The following is a 16,355-nucleotide window of genomic DNA, read 5'->3' as shown; positions in this document are numbered from 1 at the left end:
AAAATATACATTTTTAATCTTGTACCATTCAGGAACGTATATGACATGTTTTCAACTAACCTTAACTGTAATTTTTACTGCATTGTGAGAAATGTTCTTGAATGCATATCTTAATTATATATTTATTTATTTGTACAAGTAGGTCTAATATTGCTGAAGTGAGGATTCTTATTTTTTTACATTTGAAGTTCAAACTGGTCACTCATTTAAACTTTTAAATAGAGTACATCATTGCCTAAATCATTGTAAATCATTCAGGGAAAATAAAGACAATTAACTTTAAATTACAGTGATTGTTTGGGGTAGCTGACAGTAAATTAAACATTTTCTATAGTTCATGTAGGTTCCAATTATTTTCATTTTTCACAGGATCTTGTGCTGCTAGTCCCCACTGCCCCCCCGCCCTCCCCGCCCCGCCCCCCCTTTACATTTACAATTGCTTATTTCTTTATTTTTACCATGTTGTATGTCACAGTCTTTAATGCTTTACGGATTCACAGAGATTTTCAACACAACATCAAACATTTATGCTACAAAACCAGGTACAATAGTTTCTTTGGTTTGGTGTCCTGGAACAAGCATTGTTAGCCAAATACTAATTTTACAATTACCAAAAACCAACAGTTTCTCTGATTTTCATTTCTCTAAATGCCTGTCAAGATTCATTGGAATCATTAATCAAAAATAGCATTTACTTTGCATGATATCATCAATATTAATCATTTAAAATGTAAGGTTCATGCTATTTGAATACAAACTAGCCATATTTTTTATGTAACCATATTAATACATACCATAATCCATTCTGTCACTCGTATTTCGGCATTTATGGTATCACATGACGTACATTTCTCTAAATGCAAGTTTCTAAAAAGTTAATTTATCATCTTTAAATTACACTGTAAGCACCCGCCATTGTTATTAAATCTACTGTCATTTGAAAAGGTAAAGGATTCTGTTTATAATCCTTTTTGTAGCTTGAGAATTTACGTGGGTGCCACTTCAAAATAGGCCAGTTTTGTAAAATAACTTAACAAAAATGCCTCTGAAAGTACTGTTTTAAAAAGGGATTCACAGTGTCAACTATTACAATGAATTATGGGAATATATAACGTTTACTGCAACACAATACTGCAAGGGTTAGTAGCATATGATTAAATTATACTAGTTACTTCTTTTTTTGTTGTTCTAATATTCTATAAATTGCTACAATTTCAGTTACAAAAAAAATCTAACATGAAAAAATCCTAATTTATTGGCATTATAATTCTCAAATCCACCGATGATAGAAACCATCTCATTCTTCAAACAATGACCCCATTCTAGCCCTGTTTGTTATAGCTAACACGTCTCTGCCTATAAAAATAGAACCCTTACAAATATAAGAGCTGCTCAAACACAATAGATGAAATTGAACTCCATAAACTCATTTGTTTCCATTACCAACAATAGCAAGGCGGTAGAAAGAAAAAACTAGTTTTCTCCTAAAGAAGCACATTAACGGCAAAAGCTCCTCTTTCAAAATCTTTATAAGTACAGATAACCTATCCAGTAAACAAGATTAAAGAGGCCAAAGGCTGTAGGGAAAAATATTCGCGAATAAGAGTCAATCTTTGATACGCGAACATGCATCCTGTTTTCCCTCCAGGCTCCGGAGCGACAGTCATCAAAACAACAAAAGAAACTTGTGCAGTCTTTCCCATCCAGACATTCGTATGCATAATCATCATCTTCATGATAGGGGGCAATGTTGTTCATCTGGAGAAGGGAAGTCCCTGGCTGGATGCTTACTCCGGTGGACTTCTGTTGGAGGAAAACACATTTTCTGAAGAATATACATTTCCACACCTTTATTCGTTTTACTTGGACAAGATGAAGCCTAGTGTCACACACTGATCTGTTTCACCAGTCTTGTGTTTGTCTCCACCCCCTCCAGGTGTCTCCCCCTTCCTCACTACACCTGATACATTAAATACCCCTCATTTTCTGTCTCTCTGATGCGTGCTGAGCCAGCATGGCCACACATTTAAAGAGTCATCCCCCTGGTGTGTTTGTGACGGGAGCCAACTTAGCTTCAACAACTTCTCACCACAGCATTTAAGCAGCCCTTTGCTGCAGAATGAGACAGGGCTGAAGACGTCACCAAACGTATTGGGATGTTTATCACTTCAGACACGAGGCAATATTTTGTTGTGGAAAACAAAGGGTTTGAAAATATGGTGAAAGTGCTTAAGCCATGCTACAAAATCCCCTCGCTCACCCACTTCAGTATGAAGATCATGCCAGATCTTTATGAACAGGGAAAAAAATCGAAATGGTCGATGAATTATCCAAGGCATCCTCTGTTGCCCTCATCACAGACAGGTGGACCTCCAGGGCAACGGATAACCGCTTGACTGCAAATGCTCACTACACCACAGAGGAGTGGGCGATGCAAAGTCTAGTGCTGCAGTCACGCTTCCTCTATGAGAGTCATACAGGCACAAATAAAGCACAGGTAGTGTTAGGAGTAGTAACAACAGTGCAAGCTAGAAAGGCCCCATATCAACATCCCAATATCCACAGATGCCAAGAACCAAGTTAATGCAGTGCTAGAACCTAGACTGGGGCCACAGATTTTTTCAGGTTGCTTTGCACTTCATCAATTTAGCATTGCAAAGGGGGAATCTCAATAAACCAGATAGACTGCCTCATTGGAAGGATCAGGAAGGGGGTTTCCACCGAAGCATAATAGCCACTCGTGCTTAAGACCAAGCAAGAAATACTACCGCCACCGACCCACAAGCTCATATATGATGTACCAACAAGATGGAAGTCAACTTCTGACATGTTTTCATGCTTTTTACTCTAAACTGACAGACAAGACCCTGAAAAAAAATACATCATCACCTTGTATGATGATGACGTGAAAGTAGCAGAACAGTTCCTCTGCTCAAAGCCCTCAAAATGATTACATCCATTGTGTTCTGAAACTGAACCATCTGTGTCCATGATCCTACCTCTGACAACAAAGATTCTACCATCCATGGCCCCAAGAGAGGATGACAGCTGAGCACCATCAATAGAGGTGCCAAGGCTGCCATCACGAAACAACCAAGCTCAAGGTGCAGCATGTCTTTCGGTTCAATGGACTTCAGTTTTCCTCATGGTTCTGGAAGACGCTCTGCACCCTCATTATGTCACCGCCCAGCTTGCCCTCCGGTTTTCACCCCAAGTACAAGGGCTAGTCTAAAGGAATGAAATTCAAGTTACTATTAATGCCCCAACTCTGGTTTCCCACTGTGACATTGTGTTGTTTGGTAACTCCCGCACAGAGAAATAAGGGTTCTCACACACACACACACACACACACACCCTGCAGTGCTTCTCCTTCCTTGCTCCCCAGTGGTGGAAAGATCTCCCCGTTCAACTACACTCCTTTCAGCCTGAGAACAAACATCGGCCTTTTTGCCTGGAATGAGAGGGCTTAGCTGTACAATACCTCATTTGATATCTGCAAAAACAACCTTTTCTGCTTGTTCTATCTGAAATCTGTTGCAGCAATGTCTTTTAAACACAGGCTCAACCTACAATTTATATGGATGTTGAAATATGTTGCTATTGTTGCGCTGTAGGATAAAAATACAGACAATTCCTTGACATGAACCACTTTGGTCTTGATTATTGTATGCACTTACTTCATGCACTATTTGTAAATGTACATATAAGATATCAGATACATTTACAAATTAATTGTTTGTTTTTATAATGACATCAGAAATATATTTAAAATTGACTGGCATTTTTCATCTGCATCACTAATCTAATCACACACACAAACTGTCCACGTATGTCCATGTCCTAGGCCTAACCAGTTCACGTGTTAGACTTAAATGCGACGAGTTATTCAGCATGCTAAATAACAGTTAAGTTAGGTCAGTTAACTCATGATCTGGTTCTTTTACCTGTGCATTGTTAGCTTTGGTCTTCTTTGATTGACGGTTGCTTGTGAAGTAGTGGAGAGTTCCATACTCCATGAGAGCAGCAAAGGTGAAAATGAAGCACACAGACACAAACAGATCCATGGCTGTAACGTAGGAAACTTTGGGTAAGGACTTCCTGGAAATGGTGCTGAGAGTCGTCATAGTGAGCACCGTGGTTATACCTAAAGAAAAAGACACCTTGTAATTCATCTGGCTTAATAATTGGACTACACAAGCAATCAATTAGTAGTTAAGTCTTGCCATGAACCATCACCACTTTGTTTTTTTAAGCTGTAGAGTTAACCCTCACAAGTGGTTTGAGGACTGGGTGACAAAACAATTTAGAACATGTTCATAAACACTACACGAACAGTCAATCGTTTCGCAAAGAAACAAACAATGTAGATGACGCACGTTTCCAGGCCCTCCCACTCACTGTCATACTGAGGTTGACACTGCTGATGCAGCTACCTCGCTGCAGCAGGAACGACATGCACATTTTGAAACCTTTCATGTCTACTACATAGGCTGCTGCAAAACCTGGGGGAGGAGCAGCGGTAGCTAAAAAAGTCATATATATTTGAGATAATAGTAGTTGGCCTTGATGGTAGCAAGCATACTAATAATATGTGTGGTAGCAGTAGTGTGGTAGCAAGCATAACCTACTAATCACACTTCTGGTTTCTTCACAGTTCTGCTCGAAGGTGAATACACTTAAAACTGAACATTGAGCATTATTATCATTAAATATATATTGTGATCATCATCGATCAATATGAAGAAAAAACATATTGTGATCAAATTTGTGGCCATATTGCCATAAGTTGTGTTATAGAAAATGATAGAGGGAGATTGAAAGAGAGTGAAAGACCAGATTATACCCAATGAAGTCCGGGCAGGGACTGCATCTTTGTTGATCCAAAAGGAAACCCAGGACAGCACCACAATCATGCTGCAAGGAATGTACGTCTGAATAGTAAAGTAGCCCATTCTCCGACTCAAATCAAAAAAGATTGTCATGATGACGTATTCCCCTGTATATTGAAGTGAACAAATATATAAACAAAACATTTTGTTAATTGAAAGCTTATTTTGTATTACTAAGATAGAGAAATTGCTATCCTTTCTTAAAAGTATTTATTCTATCTTTATTAATAAATATTCTGCATTACTTTTGCATTTGTTTCACATGATTCTCAAAGTATACTCCATACCTGATTGGGTGTGTGCCACATCAGTAGTATTACGCAGGCCGACGAAGGCAAACTGGTAGAGTCTCCAGTACCTTTGGTCTGCCACTTCCACAGAGCGTCTTTGCCAACGATACTGAATTTCATTCTTAGGATAGCCATCTACAAAAGTTGGGACACACACAGGGTGACACACTCACACATGGTTATTTGAGACTTCATGTGAAAACGGCGATCCAGCCATGGAACAGTCAATGTTTCTTCTAAAGGTCTTCACAATTCAAAAAGGTTGGACCTGTTCTGAAGTTGACCAGTGGTTTTCTTACCCATCTTACCCAAATCAAGACTGAATAAACCCATAAAAAGTCAGACCATTTGATTAAAAATTTATTTTTACATTTGTTCTGTTCAGATCCCCCAAAAACCTGATCAATGTACCCAATCCACAATTACTTGCAATTTAAAAGTTTTAAGACACTGTTTAACTATATTGAACTTTCAGAATTAAATGCATCAGACACATGCATGGCATACAATAGGCCTATTGGCAACGGGTGTCCGCTTGTGTGATGATAAATACAAAGCAAAAGTGATATCAAATGGAATATAAAATTGGTCAGTTCACTTTTTACCTAATACACATTCAGTTCTAGACGGATCCAGTGGAATCCTGTTCAAATCTTTTAATTGCAATATTGAAACTTTGACCCAGGTCCAACCTTTTTCACCTAGTCTCATGGGTCCTTGGTGGGATCTGGGATTTTGGAGACTGGTATACCTGTGAAGACCTCTAGCTTGTACAACATGGAAAGGCATACTATGGTCAGGCAAAGGGGAGCATTCAAAATGAAGCATATCTTCCCTCTACCCATGGGATGCCCTTGCAGTTTACAGTCACTTAAAAGATTGGTTGAGGCTTTAAGATTATGACAAGACATGAAAAGCTGAAGCATGATGCAGGAGACAAATTGACATAGACAATGACACAGACAGCATGAATCAGCTTGGGACGGGACGGAGGGTGCATAATTCATCAGTCCGTTAGAGAATGGGACTGTCCGACCTAATTTCTCCACTGGTGGAGCAGATGATTGATCGTATGGGACAAAGCAGATGGGCCTTTTTGGGGGTAAGGAAGGACAAGGCCTTAGCTTCTAACTCTAGCCCATTCTGACACCCCTGTCTCACACTCTGGGCTGGTTATGGAAGCTGAAGTCAAAATGACAGATTGAAACGGGAAGAGGGGGAGAGTGTTTGAACACCTACAGCTTGAAAACTCCAGTGGACACGAATGCTCATCCATTGGAAAGTTATGCAGCTTAAGGTAGCACTCCGCATTAATAGTCAACCTGACAAAAACAGAATTGTCACAAAAAGAAAGTAAGTCTCAGTGGTGGGTTAAACTACTTTAGTAAAGTGCTTCTTTCCTCAAAAATGGTTTCAACACACAAAGATCCAATACTTCTGCTTTGACAAACAGTGGGGGCCTAAAACAGGGCTACATGACAAAGAAAACAGATGCACAAACTAGAGCTGCACAAACAACGATTTAAAAAACACAACAAATTGAAATACATGACAGAGTATCGCTCCTACCTCAGCGTATACATGACTCTCCCGTTACTCCACAGTCGAAGCAGGCGGTTTGGAGTAGTGATCCAGTGGGCGTCTGACTTTCTGGAGTTACGAAAGAAAGTGTCCGGAATCCAAATCTTTCCCACCATGTTGCTGTTAAGCATCAAGAGTTTCATAGAGCTGTTGAACTTTAGACGGCTGTCGTACCACGTCTGGGCAAAAAAGATGTCTATGGTGTACTCCTGCAAACAGAGCCATGTAGGTAGGAATGCCATTACTGTCCATTTCCATTCATTGTAGTACCTCTACAATTAAGTGATGTTCATGAGAACCTCAAATTACAAAAACAAATGGACACATTGAGAGGCCCAGTGTTTTCTAAAGTTGTAACTGTGTATATGTAACTGGGATAAATTGTTCAAAAATACTAGTTCAATTATAACCAACCCCCGGAATCCAGTTGTAAGTTCTTCCCTGGCATAGCTGGCCAAAATGTTCTTTGAGAAATGGTCAGTTGTGTTTACAAGGTTGACCGCAGAAAGGCGAGAGGCAGTACCGCATTGAAGCTACCTAAAGTGAACACATTGGCTGGGTAAAAACAATGGTGCTAGTCCTTTGTTAAAGTAAACTGAACCATAGCCTTAACCACACAAGTGTTATTCATTAATCCTAACTCAAACTATATGATAGTTTAATGTATATAGGTTATATATAGTTTTATATATAGTTTATGACTGTAAACATGGTTCTGTGTTCCTATTGGTTGGTACTAGTTCCTAACTTTACCACAGACAGTATCCTAGAATCAGTGGCCTTTACAACAAAGCAGGATTTGGGGTAAGCGAGGTAACTTTTAAGTAACTTTTTAAGGTTTAACCCTGTCAGTGTTTTCAGTGTCACAAACGGAAGTTTTCAGTGTCACAAGCGGTTATACACCGGTTTCAATTGCCGCTTATGCACAATTCCTGTTGTTAGGCTTAGTGAAACCAGCAAACGAAAAGATTTCCCGGGTATGTTGAAGTTGCTTCATAGTGTAATATTCTTCACCAAATACTGTTTCTTGACATTAACCTCTGCATTACTGCTAGGACTGTGCACTTCTAGTTATTGATTGGCAGCACTTATTATCGGTACTTTCAAATAAAAGTGTCTGCTAAATGAATCAGGGTTATTTCATTAAAACAGAACAGACTTTGACTCACCATATTAATGGGATCAACTGGTCCAATGCTGTTAACATACACCGCAGTCTCAATCACTGTTGGCCTCACTGGAACACACAAAACCAATGACCAAATAATAAAGTACAGTGCCCTCCAAAAGTATTGGAACAGTGAGGCCAATTCCTTTATTTTTGCTGTAGACTGAAAACATTTGGGCTTGACATCAAACGATGAATGTGAAACCAGAGATCAACGTTTCAGCTTTTATTTCCAGGTATTTACATCAGGATCTGATGCACAAATTAGAAAATATCACCTTTTTGTTCGAACCCACCCATTTGTCACGTGAGCAAAAGTATTGGAACATATGACTGACAGGTGTGTTTTGTTGCCCAGGTGTGTCCTATTACATACATTATTCAATCAATAAATACCACTGAATGTCTACACTCAGGTTCAGATTGGGTAAGATAGGTTTTGTCTATGCAGACTGTATTCAGAGGTGAAAACAACATGAAAACCGGAGCGCTGTCTTTGGGTGAAAAACAAGCAATTGTGAGTCTTAGAGAAGATGGAAAATCAATCAGAGCCATTGCAGAAACATTGGCCATAGCCAGTACAACCATTTGGAATGTCCTGAAGAAGAAGAAAACTACTGGTGTACTAAGTAACAGACGTCGAACAGGTAGACCAAGGAAAACATCAGCAGTTGATGACAGAAACATTGTGAGAGCTGTAAAGAAAGACCCTAAAACAACTGTTAGTGAGATCAGCAACAACCTCCAGATGGCAGGAGTGAAGGTATCACTATCTACTGTTCGCAGAAGACTTCATGAACAAAAGTACAAGGGCTACACCAGAAGATGCAAACCACTCATTAGCAAGAAGAATAGGAAGGCCAGGCTGGAATTTGCCAAAAAGTACAGAGATGAACCTCAAAAATTCTGGGACAAAGTTTTATGGACTGATGAGACAAAGATTAACTTTTACCAAAGTGATGGAAAGGCTAAAGTTTGGAGAAAGAAAGGAACTGCTCATGATCCCAAACACACAAGCTCATCTGTGAAACACGGTGGAGGTAATGTCATGGCTTGGGCTTGCATGGCTTCTTCTAGGACGGGCTCATTAATCTTCATTGAGGATGTAACACATGATGGCAGCAGCAAAATGAACTCGGAAGTCTACAGAAACATTTTGTCTGCCAATTTAAGGAAAGATGCAACCAAACTGATTGGCAGAGCCTTCATCATGCAGCAAGATAACGACCCAAAACACACTGCCAAAACAACAAAGGAGTTCATCAGGGGCAAGAAATGGAAGGTATTAGACTGGCCAAGTCAATCTCCAGACTTAAACCCTATAGAGCATGCATTTTACCTGCTTAAGAGGAGACTGAAGGGAGGAACCCCACAAAACAAACAACAACTGAAAGAGGCTGCAGTGAAAGCCTGGGAAAGCATCAAAAAGGAAGAATGCAAAAGTTTGGTGACGTCAATGGGTCACAGACTTGCTGCAGTTATTGAAAGCAAAGGATTTGCAACTAAATATTAAGTCTTATTCACTTAAATATGTTTTAAGTATATCTGTTCCAATACTTTTGCTCACATGACAAATGGGTGGATTCAAACAAAATTTGATATTTTCTTAGTTGTGCATCAGATCCTGATGTAAATACCTGGAAATAAAAGCTGAAACGTTGATCTCTGGTCTCACGTTCATTATTTGATGTCAAGCCCAAATGTTTTCAGTCTACAGCAAAAATAAAGGAATTCGCCTCACTGTTCCAATACTTTTGGAGGGCACTGTACATTATTCAATCAATAAATACCACTGAATGTCTACACTCAGGTTCAGATTGGGTAAGATAGGTTTTGTCTGTGCAGACTGTATTCAGAGGTGAAAACAACATGAAAACCGGAGCGCTGTTTTTGGGTGAAAAACAAGCAATTGTGAGTCTTAGAGAAGATGGAAAATCAATCAGAGCCATTGCAGAAACATTGGCCATAGCCAGTACAACCATTTGGAATGTCCTGAAGAAGAAGAAAACTACTGGTGTACTAAGTAACAGACGTCGAACAGGTAGACCAAGGAAAACATCAGCAGTTGATGACAGAAACATTGTGAGAGCTGTAAAGAAAGACCCTAAAACAACTGTTAGTGAGATCAGCAACAACCTCCAGATGGCAGGAGTGAAGGTATCACTATCTACTGTTCGCAGAAGACTTCATGAACAAAAGTACAAGGGCTACACCAGAAGATGCAAACCACTCATTAGCAAGAAGAATAGGAAGGCCAGGCTGGAATTTGCCAAAAAGTACAGAGATGAACCTCAAAAATTCTGGGACAAAGTTTTATGGACTGATGAGACAAAGATTAACTTTTACCAAAGTGATGGAAAGGCTAAAGTTTGGAGAAAGAAAGGAACTGCTCATGATCCCAAACACACAAGCTCATCTGTGAAACACGGTGGAGGTAATGTCATGGCTTGGGCTTGCATGGCTTCTTCTAGGACGGGCTCATTAATCTTCATTGAGGATGTAACACATGATGGCAGCAGCAAAATGAACTCGGAAGTCTACAGAAACATTTTGTCTGCCAATTTAAGGAAAGATGCAACCAAACTGATTGGCAGAGCCTTCATCATGCAGCAAGATAACGACCCAAAACACACTGCCAAAACAACAAAGGAGTTCATCAGGGGCAAGAAATGGAAGGTATTAGACTGGCCAAGTCAATCTCCAGACTTAAACCCTATAGAGCATGCATTTTACCTGCTTAAGAGGAGACTGAAGGGAGGAACCCCACAAAACAAACAACAACTGAAAGAGGCTGCAGTGAAAGCCTGGGAAAGCATCAAAAAGGAAGAATGCAAAAGTTTGGTGACGTCAATGGGTCACAGACTTGCTGCAGTTATTGAAAGCAAAGGATTTGCAACTAAATATTAAGTCTTATTCACTTAAATATGTTTTAAGTATATCTGTTCCAATACTTTTGCTCACATGACAAATGGGTGGATTCAAACAAAATGTGATATTTTCTTAGTTGTGCATCAGATCCTGATGTAAATACCTGGAAATAAAAGCTGAAACGTTGATCTCTGGTCTCACGTTCATTATTTGATGTCAAGCCCAAATGTTTTCAGTCTACAGCAAAAATAAAGGAATTCGCCTCACTGTTCCAATACTTTTGGAGGGCACTGTATATCTATAATTCCAGGAATATTTGTGTGTGCCTGCCTGTTTGTGTGAGTGTGTGGCTTGATTATCTCAAGAACCATGCACTGTGTAAATTTGAAAAGGACATAATTTTGATTAGCTGTTCGAGTTAGCAAAAAATAAATGGGGTTAAATCACAGGCCTTTTATGCAAAAACTCTGCTGCCGAAAGCACCCCTGTGATCAATAGGCCGCCTAAACATGTTGCACACATCAGTTTTTCATTCAGCAAATCACTTCACAGTAAGGACGGAGGTACACAAACAACTCACGATCCAAACATTTGTTTAGTGGCCTACAGTTTTGCCCTATACTACAGGTGTTTGACTTCCATTCCTTTGCTAGGCTACCCTGGCTCGCCAGATGGTTTTTTTCACACTTACAAACTGATTTTTGTATCACTATTACAGTGCATGTATGCCCTAATGAGCAGTGCTGACTATCAATGTTGGCACAATAGTTAACATCAGCTTCTACCAAGAAGGGTTTTCTATATGGATTAAATTCTGGCATGCAACTTTCAGCAAAGCAATATACAGTGGATCCTTTATTTTCAATATAGATCAGTGAATTATGTTATGTTCATGAATTAAAAAGTTTACTGATTAAAAAGCTATCTGCATTATGTGAATTTGCACAAACTCCATTTAAGTTAGCTAACCAAATCAGCTAACTAATATATTAATCACCGGCTGTATTACAGGAATAAGCATCACAGACATTGTCCTACTCTGTGTAAATGGATATATAATGCTTATTTTGACTTGTATGTATTTTTGTAGATAAACTACTTGCCATAAAATCAGATTAAAGAGTATATTTTGTGAACAGCCACATGATTGTGTAATGGAACTCAACACTATCATGTGCTTTTACGTTCAACTCAATCTGAACCGATGGCTGAAGATTCTTTGGTAACAGTCTATTCTAGTGCTGTTGCATATAGACAAGAGTAATCCTCTTGCATTAATTATCTTTAATCTAGCCTGAAGCCAGAACACTAAAAATTAATTTGTATAATTTTTCATTTTTTTTTAAACAAACCTGCTGTATAGTCTCAGAAGTTTCTGGTTATGCTGCTCAAATTTCTGATTTAAGATAGGAGTTCACAATTACATGCAAACCTGATGGATGCAAACATTGATCTCACTAAAAAATCTATATAAGTGTCCCTTTCAAAAGAAATTCATAACTGTTACGAATGTTTAAATGGATTGTCCTAAAAGGTTAGAGAGAAAACATTTAAGGACAAAAGTACAGTCTCTACCAGGATGTCGATGTGTATATATATCAACAGTAGTCAAATATACACAGACAGATATCATGGTTGCTGTACTTAGAAGGTTAAGAGCACTTTGGAAAGATCAAATTTAAATGATGTCTGTTTTTGTGTGTTGAATTACTGAAATACTTCACAAATCTATATCAATAAAAGCAGTGCTGTAAACTGCAACTGAAATTCGCAGCATAACCAAATTATTAATTAATACAGTACTACTGGACATTTACAGAGATGAACATTTAATGCTAAATTAAGTAATGAGTGTCATGTAATGTTGAATAATCCCCCCATTAACCAATGGACTACAGTATGAATTTGTAAAAAAGCGCGAGTGGACACTGAATATTGAGCATTGCCATTACAGATAGATGGGAACTTGCCTCCAATGTCAGGTCGGAGTTTGTTGTCATAGCCTTGAAGTAATGTATTGAGGATCAAGGTGACATCACTCTCATAGACCTTGGGGGATAAAACCCAAGTCTTATTTATGGGAACATCTTCATAGTCCTCTTCATCCTGTTTACTGGGCCCAAAAGCCACACTGTGAAGAGAGAAAAGAAAGTGAGAAAGTGGAGAATTGTGTGTGTGTGTGCAGGTGTGTGTGTGTGTGCAGTCTGTGAAGTATAATCTACAGTCTGTGCAGTATAATCTTGCACCTACAAAAGGGCTGAGCTAATGAAACACACAAATGGTGATGCAGGGATCCATGAAGCTGGGTGTTTTGGCAGGAGTTAAATTAGGCACTGTGAAGAGTAGACTTTCAGGGTGACAGAACTACCTAAACATCTGTATTGTAGACACAATTGTGGACAAAAATATAAATGTATATTTTTTATCCTAACATAGAAGACCACTAAACAACTGGTTGGGACCACATTGACCATATAACCACTGGTTCATATTGATAGAGTTGATAAAAGGAGGAAACTCCAATCTTTCAAACTGTTATACTTGTCATGCTATAAACTCAATGGAATATTACACAACGCAAAACCGAGTCAACACTTTTATATTGTCGTGCATCCTTGGCCTGCTCGGAGACACAGATCTCATCCTTACAATAATCCATTGACAGATGTACTTCCCAACTGCATGCTCAAATTGATTGTAGACACCTTTTTTTTCTTTTTAAAACCTTCATCACTTCATAAATCTTTCAATGTCTCCACATTGTTACTTTTGTAAAGGAAAGCAGTGCATTTCACCTCTATAAGTAATCACATTACCAGTTTTTGACCTCAGAGAAAGTATATCGTAAATAATGTTCTACCCAAAGTGTCTGGGTGAAATATGCTGGATGGAATGAATCAGAGAGATCCAAGGCACAAGTACAAAAACAATGATCCAATAACTTAATATAAACCTGTACACATGTTATCAAGTATATTATTGAACTGGACAGCGGAATTAGCCTGTGAGGCTAAATGTTTTGACCCATAACCATGCTGTGGTACCATGTTAGCTATTTTGTAAATAGTTATGTGGGTTTGGCTGAATCAAAGCCTTTTGCAATACCAGGCAGACAAGTTGGTCACGAAAGCTGCTGTATTGAATAGCCTAAATTGTGTAAAATAAAGTTAACTAATTAAATATGGTCATCAAAGTACACAGTATTGTTGGGATTAGATAAATATAGTACTAATATAGTATTTTCTGACAACCTTCTTTTTATTCACTAAATGTGTTAGATTAATTGACAATTATTCTGATGTGAACTTTACACCATATTTATAATAGGCTACTCTTTCGCCCAGAGGTATGGTATATGTCATGTATTAGGCTTTTTGATTCATAAGGATCAAAACCATAAATCATGTCCTTGGTTCTGACTGCCAGGTACTGGTTGCTTTTTTGCCGCAATGTGAGAAACACTGTTAATCATGTATGTGACTGAAACAAATATGAAATGGAATAGGTTGCACGTTTGATACATTTATGTGTTGTAATCTGAACATTTAATGTGATATTTTGGTTTTGCTTGACGCAATTTAAACCATCTTGACGCAAACTGTCATTTTCTTCCTCTTCAAAATGACTGAATTTGTTGAACTATTGTTGGTGAAGCTGTTAAACACAGAGATGCAGGGATGTTTGCTAAAGGTTGCTTTTTCCATGTGATTTAAATGACATTGCCAACTTAAACAGAACGATATGGTGCCTATATAGGCTTTCTGCACATTCAATAGGATCAAAATTCCTATACACTAAACAATTTACACGTGCGATTATGTTTATGCAAACAATACCTATAGGTATATGCTTTGTGAAGGGGATAACGCACGAGCCGTCTGACACATTTGGTTTGATAACAAGCCCACTGCACACAGCACAATCTATCACCCCTTTCCCCTCTCACGTTTTTCAGGATACCTTGTCCGTTATGTTTTAATTCAAATCCATCGCAATATTATCAGTCAAATAGCTCCGCGGATCCGATCAAACTTACCAGAGTCCAAGGAGAGCCAGCAATAGCCACGAAATAGTCGCTTTGCCTTTGACATGTTGCAGCACAACCTTAGTGCAAAACGCTACTATCTTCAGTCTCATGCTTACAAGATATAGCCTATACCCCAAATATATCAAATTAGTCCTTTGAAGATACACAATTTGGTGTTGCTTTTTACCGCTGCCTTAGCCCAATTAAGTCTAGATACGCTAGGAAGGTGGTTCAGGATGTTTCCGAATTGACGGTAAATTCTACCAATCCTTGCATTTGAGTGTTGCATACATTATCTTTATGATGTTGTGCACCAGCAAGAAGCGCGAGGATAGGGTAGACTATAATGTGACTTGAGAGAGCCTGCGCTCTTTGGTCGAGGTAAATATCTTCAACTGCACCAGTGGCTGTTACACTAACCTTGCAGATGCTGCCTTGTCCATTACTGTTCTATAGTTTCACAAACACTAAACATGATTTATTTTCGTATTTATGTATCGAAACTAATGTAAATAATCAGTGTGTTTACGTAAAAAACAATTTTGTGTCCATGTAACAATAATGTAGAAACTAGTCGGACAGTAAACAAAAGGACATTAATGTTCACTGACCTTTAAAAAACGAGCACTCATGCTTTCCGTTTTTGCACTGGGAGCAAAATGAGGCAGATGTTTCTGAATGTATTATTCCATGGATGAATATCCTCATTACCAATTGCAACCTTGCCAGTGGAAAGAATACCATCCACAAAATGTTTCAAAATATTAATCAGATCTTTACATTTTAATGGAGTGTTCCGTGTCCCAAGTGTTAATAATTGATCATGCTTAGTGAGTGCATTTAAGTAAATGAACAGAGACATAGTTGTGAGTTCCATATAACAAATGTTTTGTAGATTTCAGTGTAAAATGACTTGACTGGCCCACAAGAATACTATACCTCAAGCCCATAGAAACTCCTTTGGGATGAAATGTACAGCCGTCTGCAACCCCACACCTACATGTAATCACCCAACACCAGTACCTGACATCACTAATGCTGTTGTGGCTGAATTGAAACAAATCTTACATTACAAGATCCTCAAAAATGTATAGCTGGTACAAGACCAACTTGTCTGCATACTGACCAAATGTCCACACACAACACAGTCCCTCTGACAATACAAATGTTACTCATTTAATTTGATTGTCATATTAGAACAGCTTGGCTCAACATATTGCAATGACATGCACAATGGCTCCCCAACCCCCGCCCCCTCCCCCTCAAGATAATAAACAATGTAAAGCATATTTTAAAACACAAAAATGAATGACCTTGTGCCTACCCTTGCCAAGTTCTTTTTTGGAGCTTACTTGAAGCCAGCCTTGAGGCCCACACAGGAGCAGCAGTAACATGCTGGTCCAGGTGGGTGGAGCCGTGAAACTGAGGTTCTGTATCTACAGCTGGAGGGAAAAACCACTGCAGATACAGAACGCAAGTTGAGATTGGTCTACTAGCTAGTCTGTGAAAACGCCTAGAGGGGTAGCTGCAGA

At 38.8% G+C, this 16,355-nt stretch overlaps 1 protein-coding gene across 1 annotated transcript; it reads right to left on the bottom strand.

The window, feature by feature from the left end:
• Positions 1–428: 428 nt before the first annotated feature.
• On the bottom strand, positions 429–15,004 carry gabrg1 (gamma-aminobutyric acid type A receptor subunit gamma1). The gene is made up of 9 exons (XM_047018412.1): positions 14,833–15,004; positions 12,763–12,927; positions 7,930–7,993; positions 6,749–6,969; positions 6,419–6,501; positions 5,177–5,314; positions 4,844–4,996; positions 3,945–4,144; positions 429–1,803 (listed from the first exon to the last, which is right to left on the bottom strand). The coding sequence occupies exons 1-9, from the start codon at positions 14,931–14,933 to the stop codon at positions 1,528–1,530; spliced, it is 1,401 nt and encodes a 466-aa protein (XP_046874368.1). The 5' UTR covers positions 14,934–15,004; the 3' UTR covers positions 429–1,527.
• Positions 15,005–16,355: the final 1,351 nt, after the last annotated feature.

The sequence above is a fragment of the Hypomesus transpacificus genome, chromosome 3 (assembly GCF_021917145.1).
Source record: "Hypomesus transpacificus isolate Combined female chromosome 3, fHypTra1, whole genome shotgun sequence".
Taxonomy (NCBI): Eukaryota; Metazoa; Chordata; class Actinopteri; order Osmeriformes; family Osmeridae; genus Hypomesus; species Hypomesus transpacificus.
Note: the sequence above shows the minus strand (reverse complement) of the source record. Positions and strands in the feature narration are given on the sequence as shown.

Excerpts from the sequence above, each read along its gene's own strand:
- gabrg1 (XM_047018412.1), bottom strand. The coding sequence starts at position 14,933 with ATGAGACTGAAGATAGTAGCGTTTTGCACTAAGGTTGTGCTGCAACAT. Across the intron at positions 7,994-12,762 it reads CGACCTGACATTGGAGGCAA|GCCAACAGTGATTGAGACTG; the intron begins GTTCCCATCTAT and ends TGTTCCAGTGAG. Across the intron at positions 5,315-6,418 it reads TCCACTGGAGTTTTCAAGCT|ATGGCTATCCTAAGAATGAA; the intron begins GTAGGTGTTCAA and ends CAACTTTTGTAG.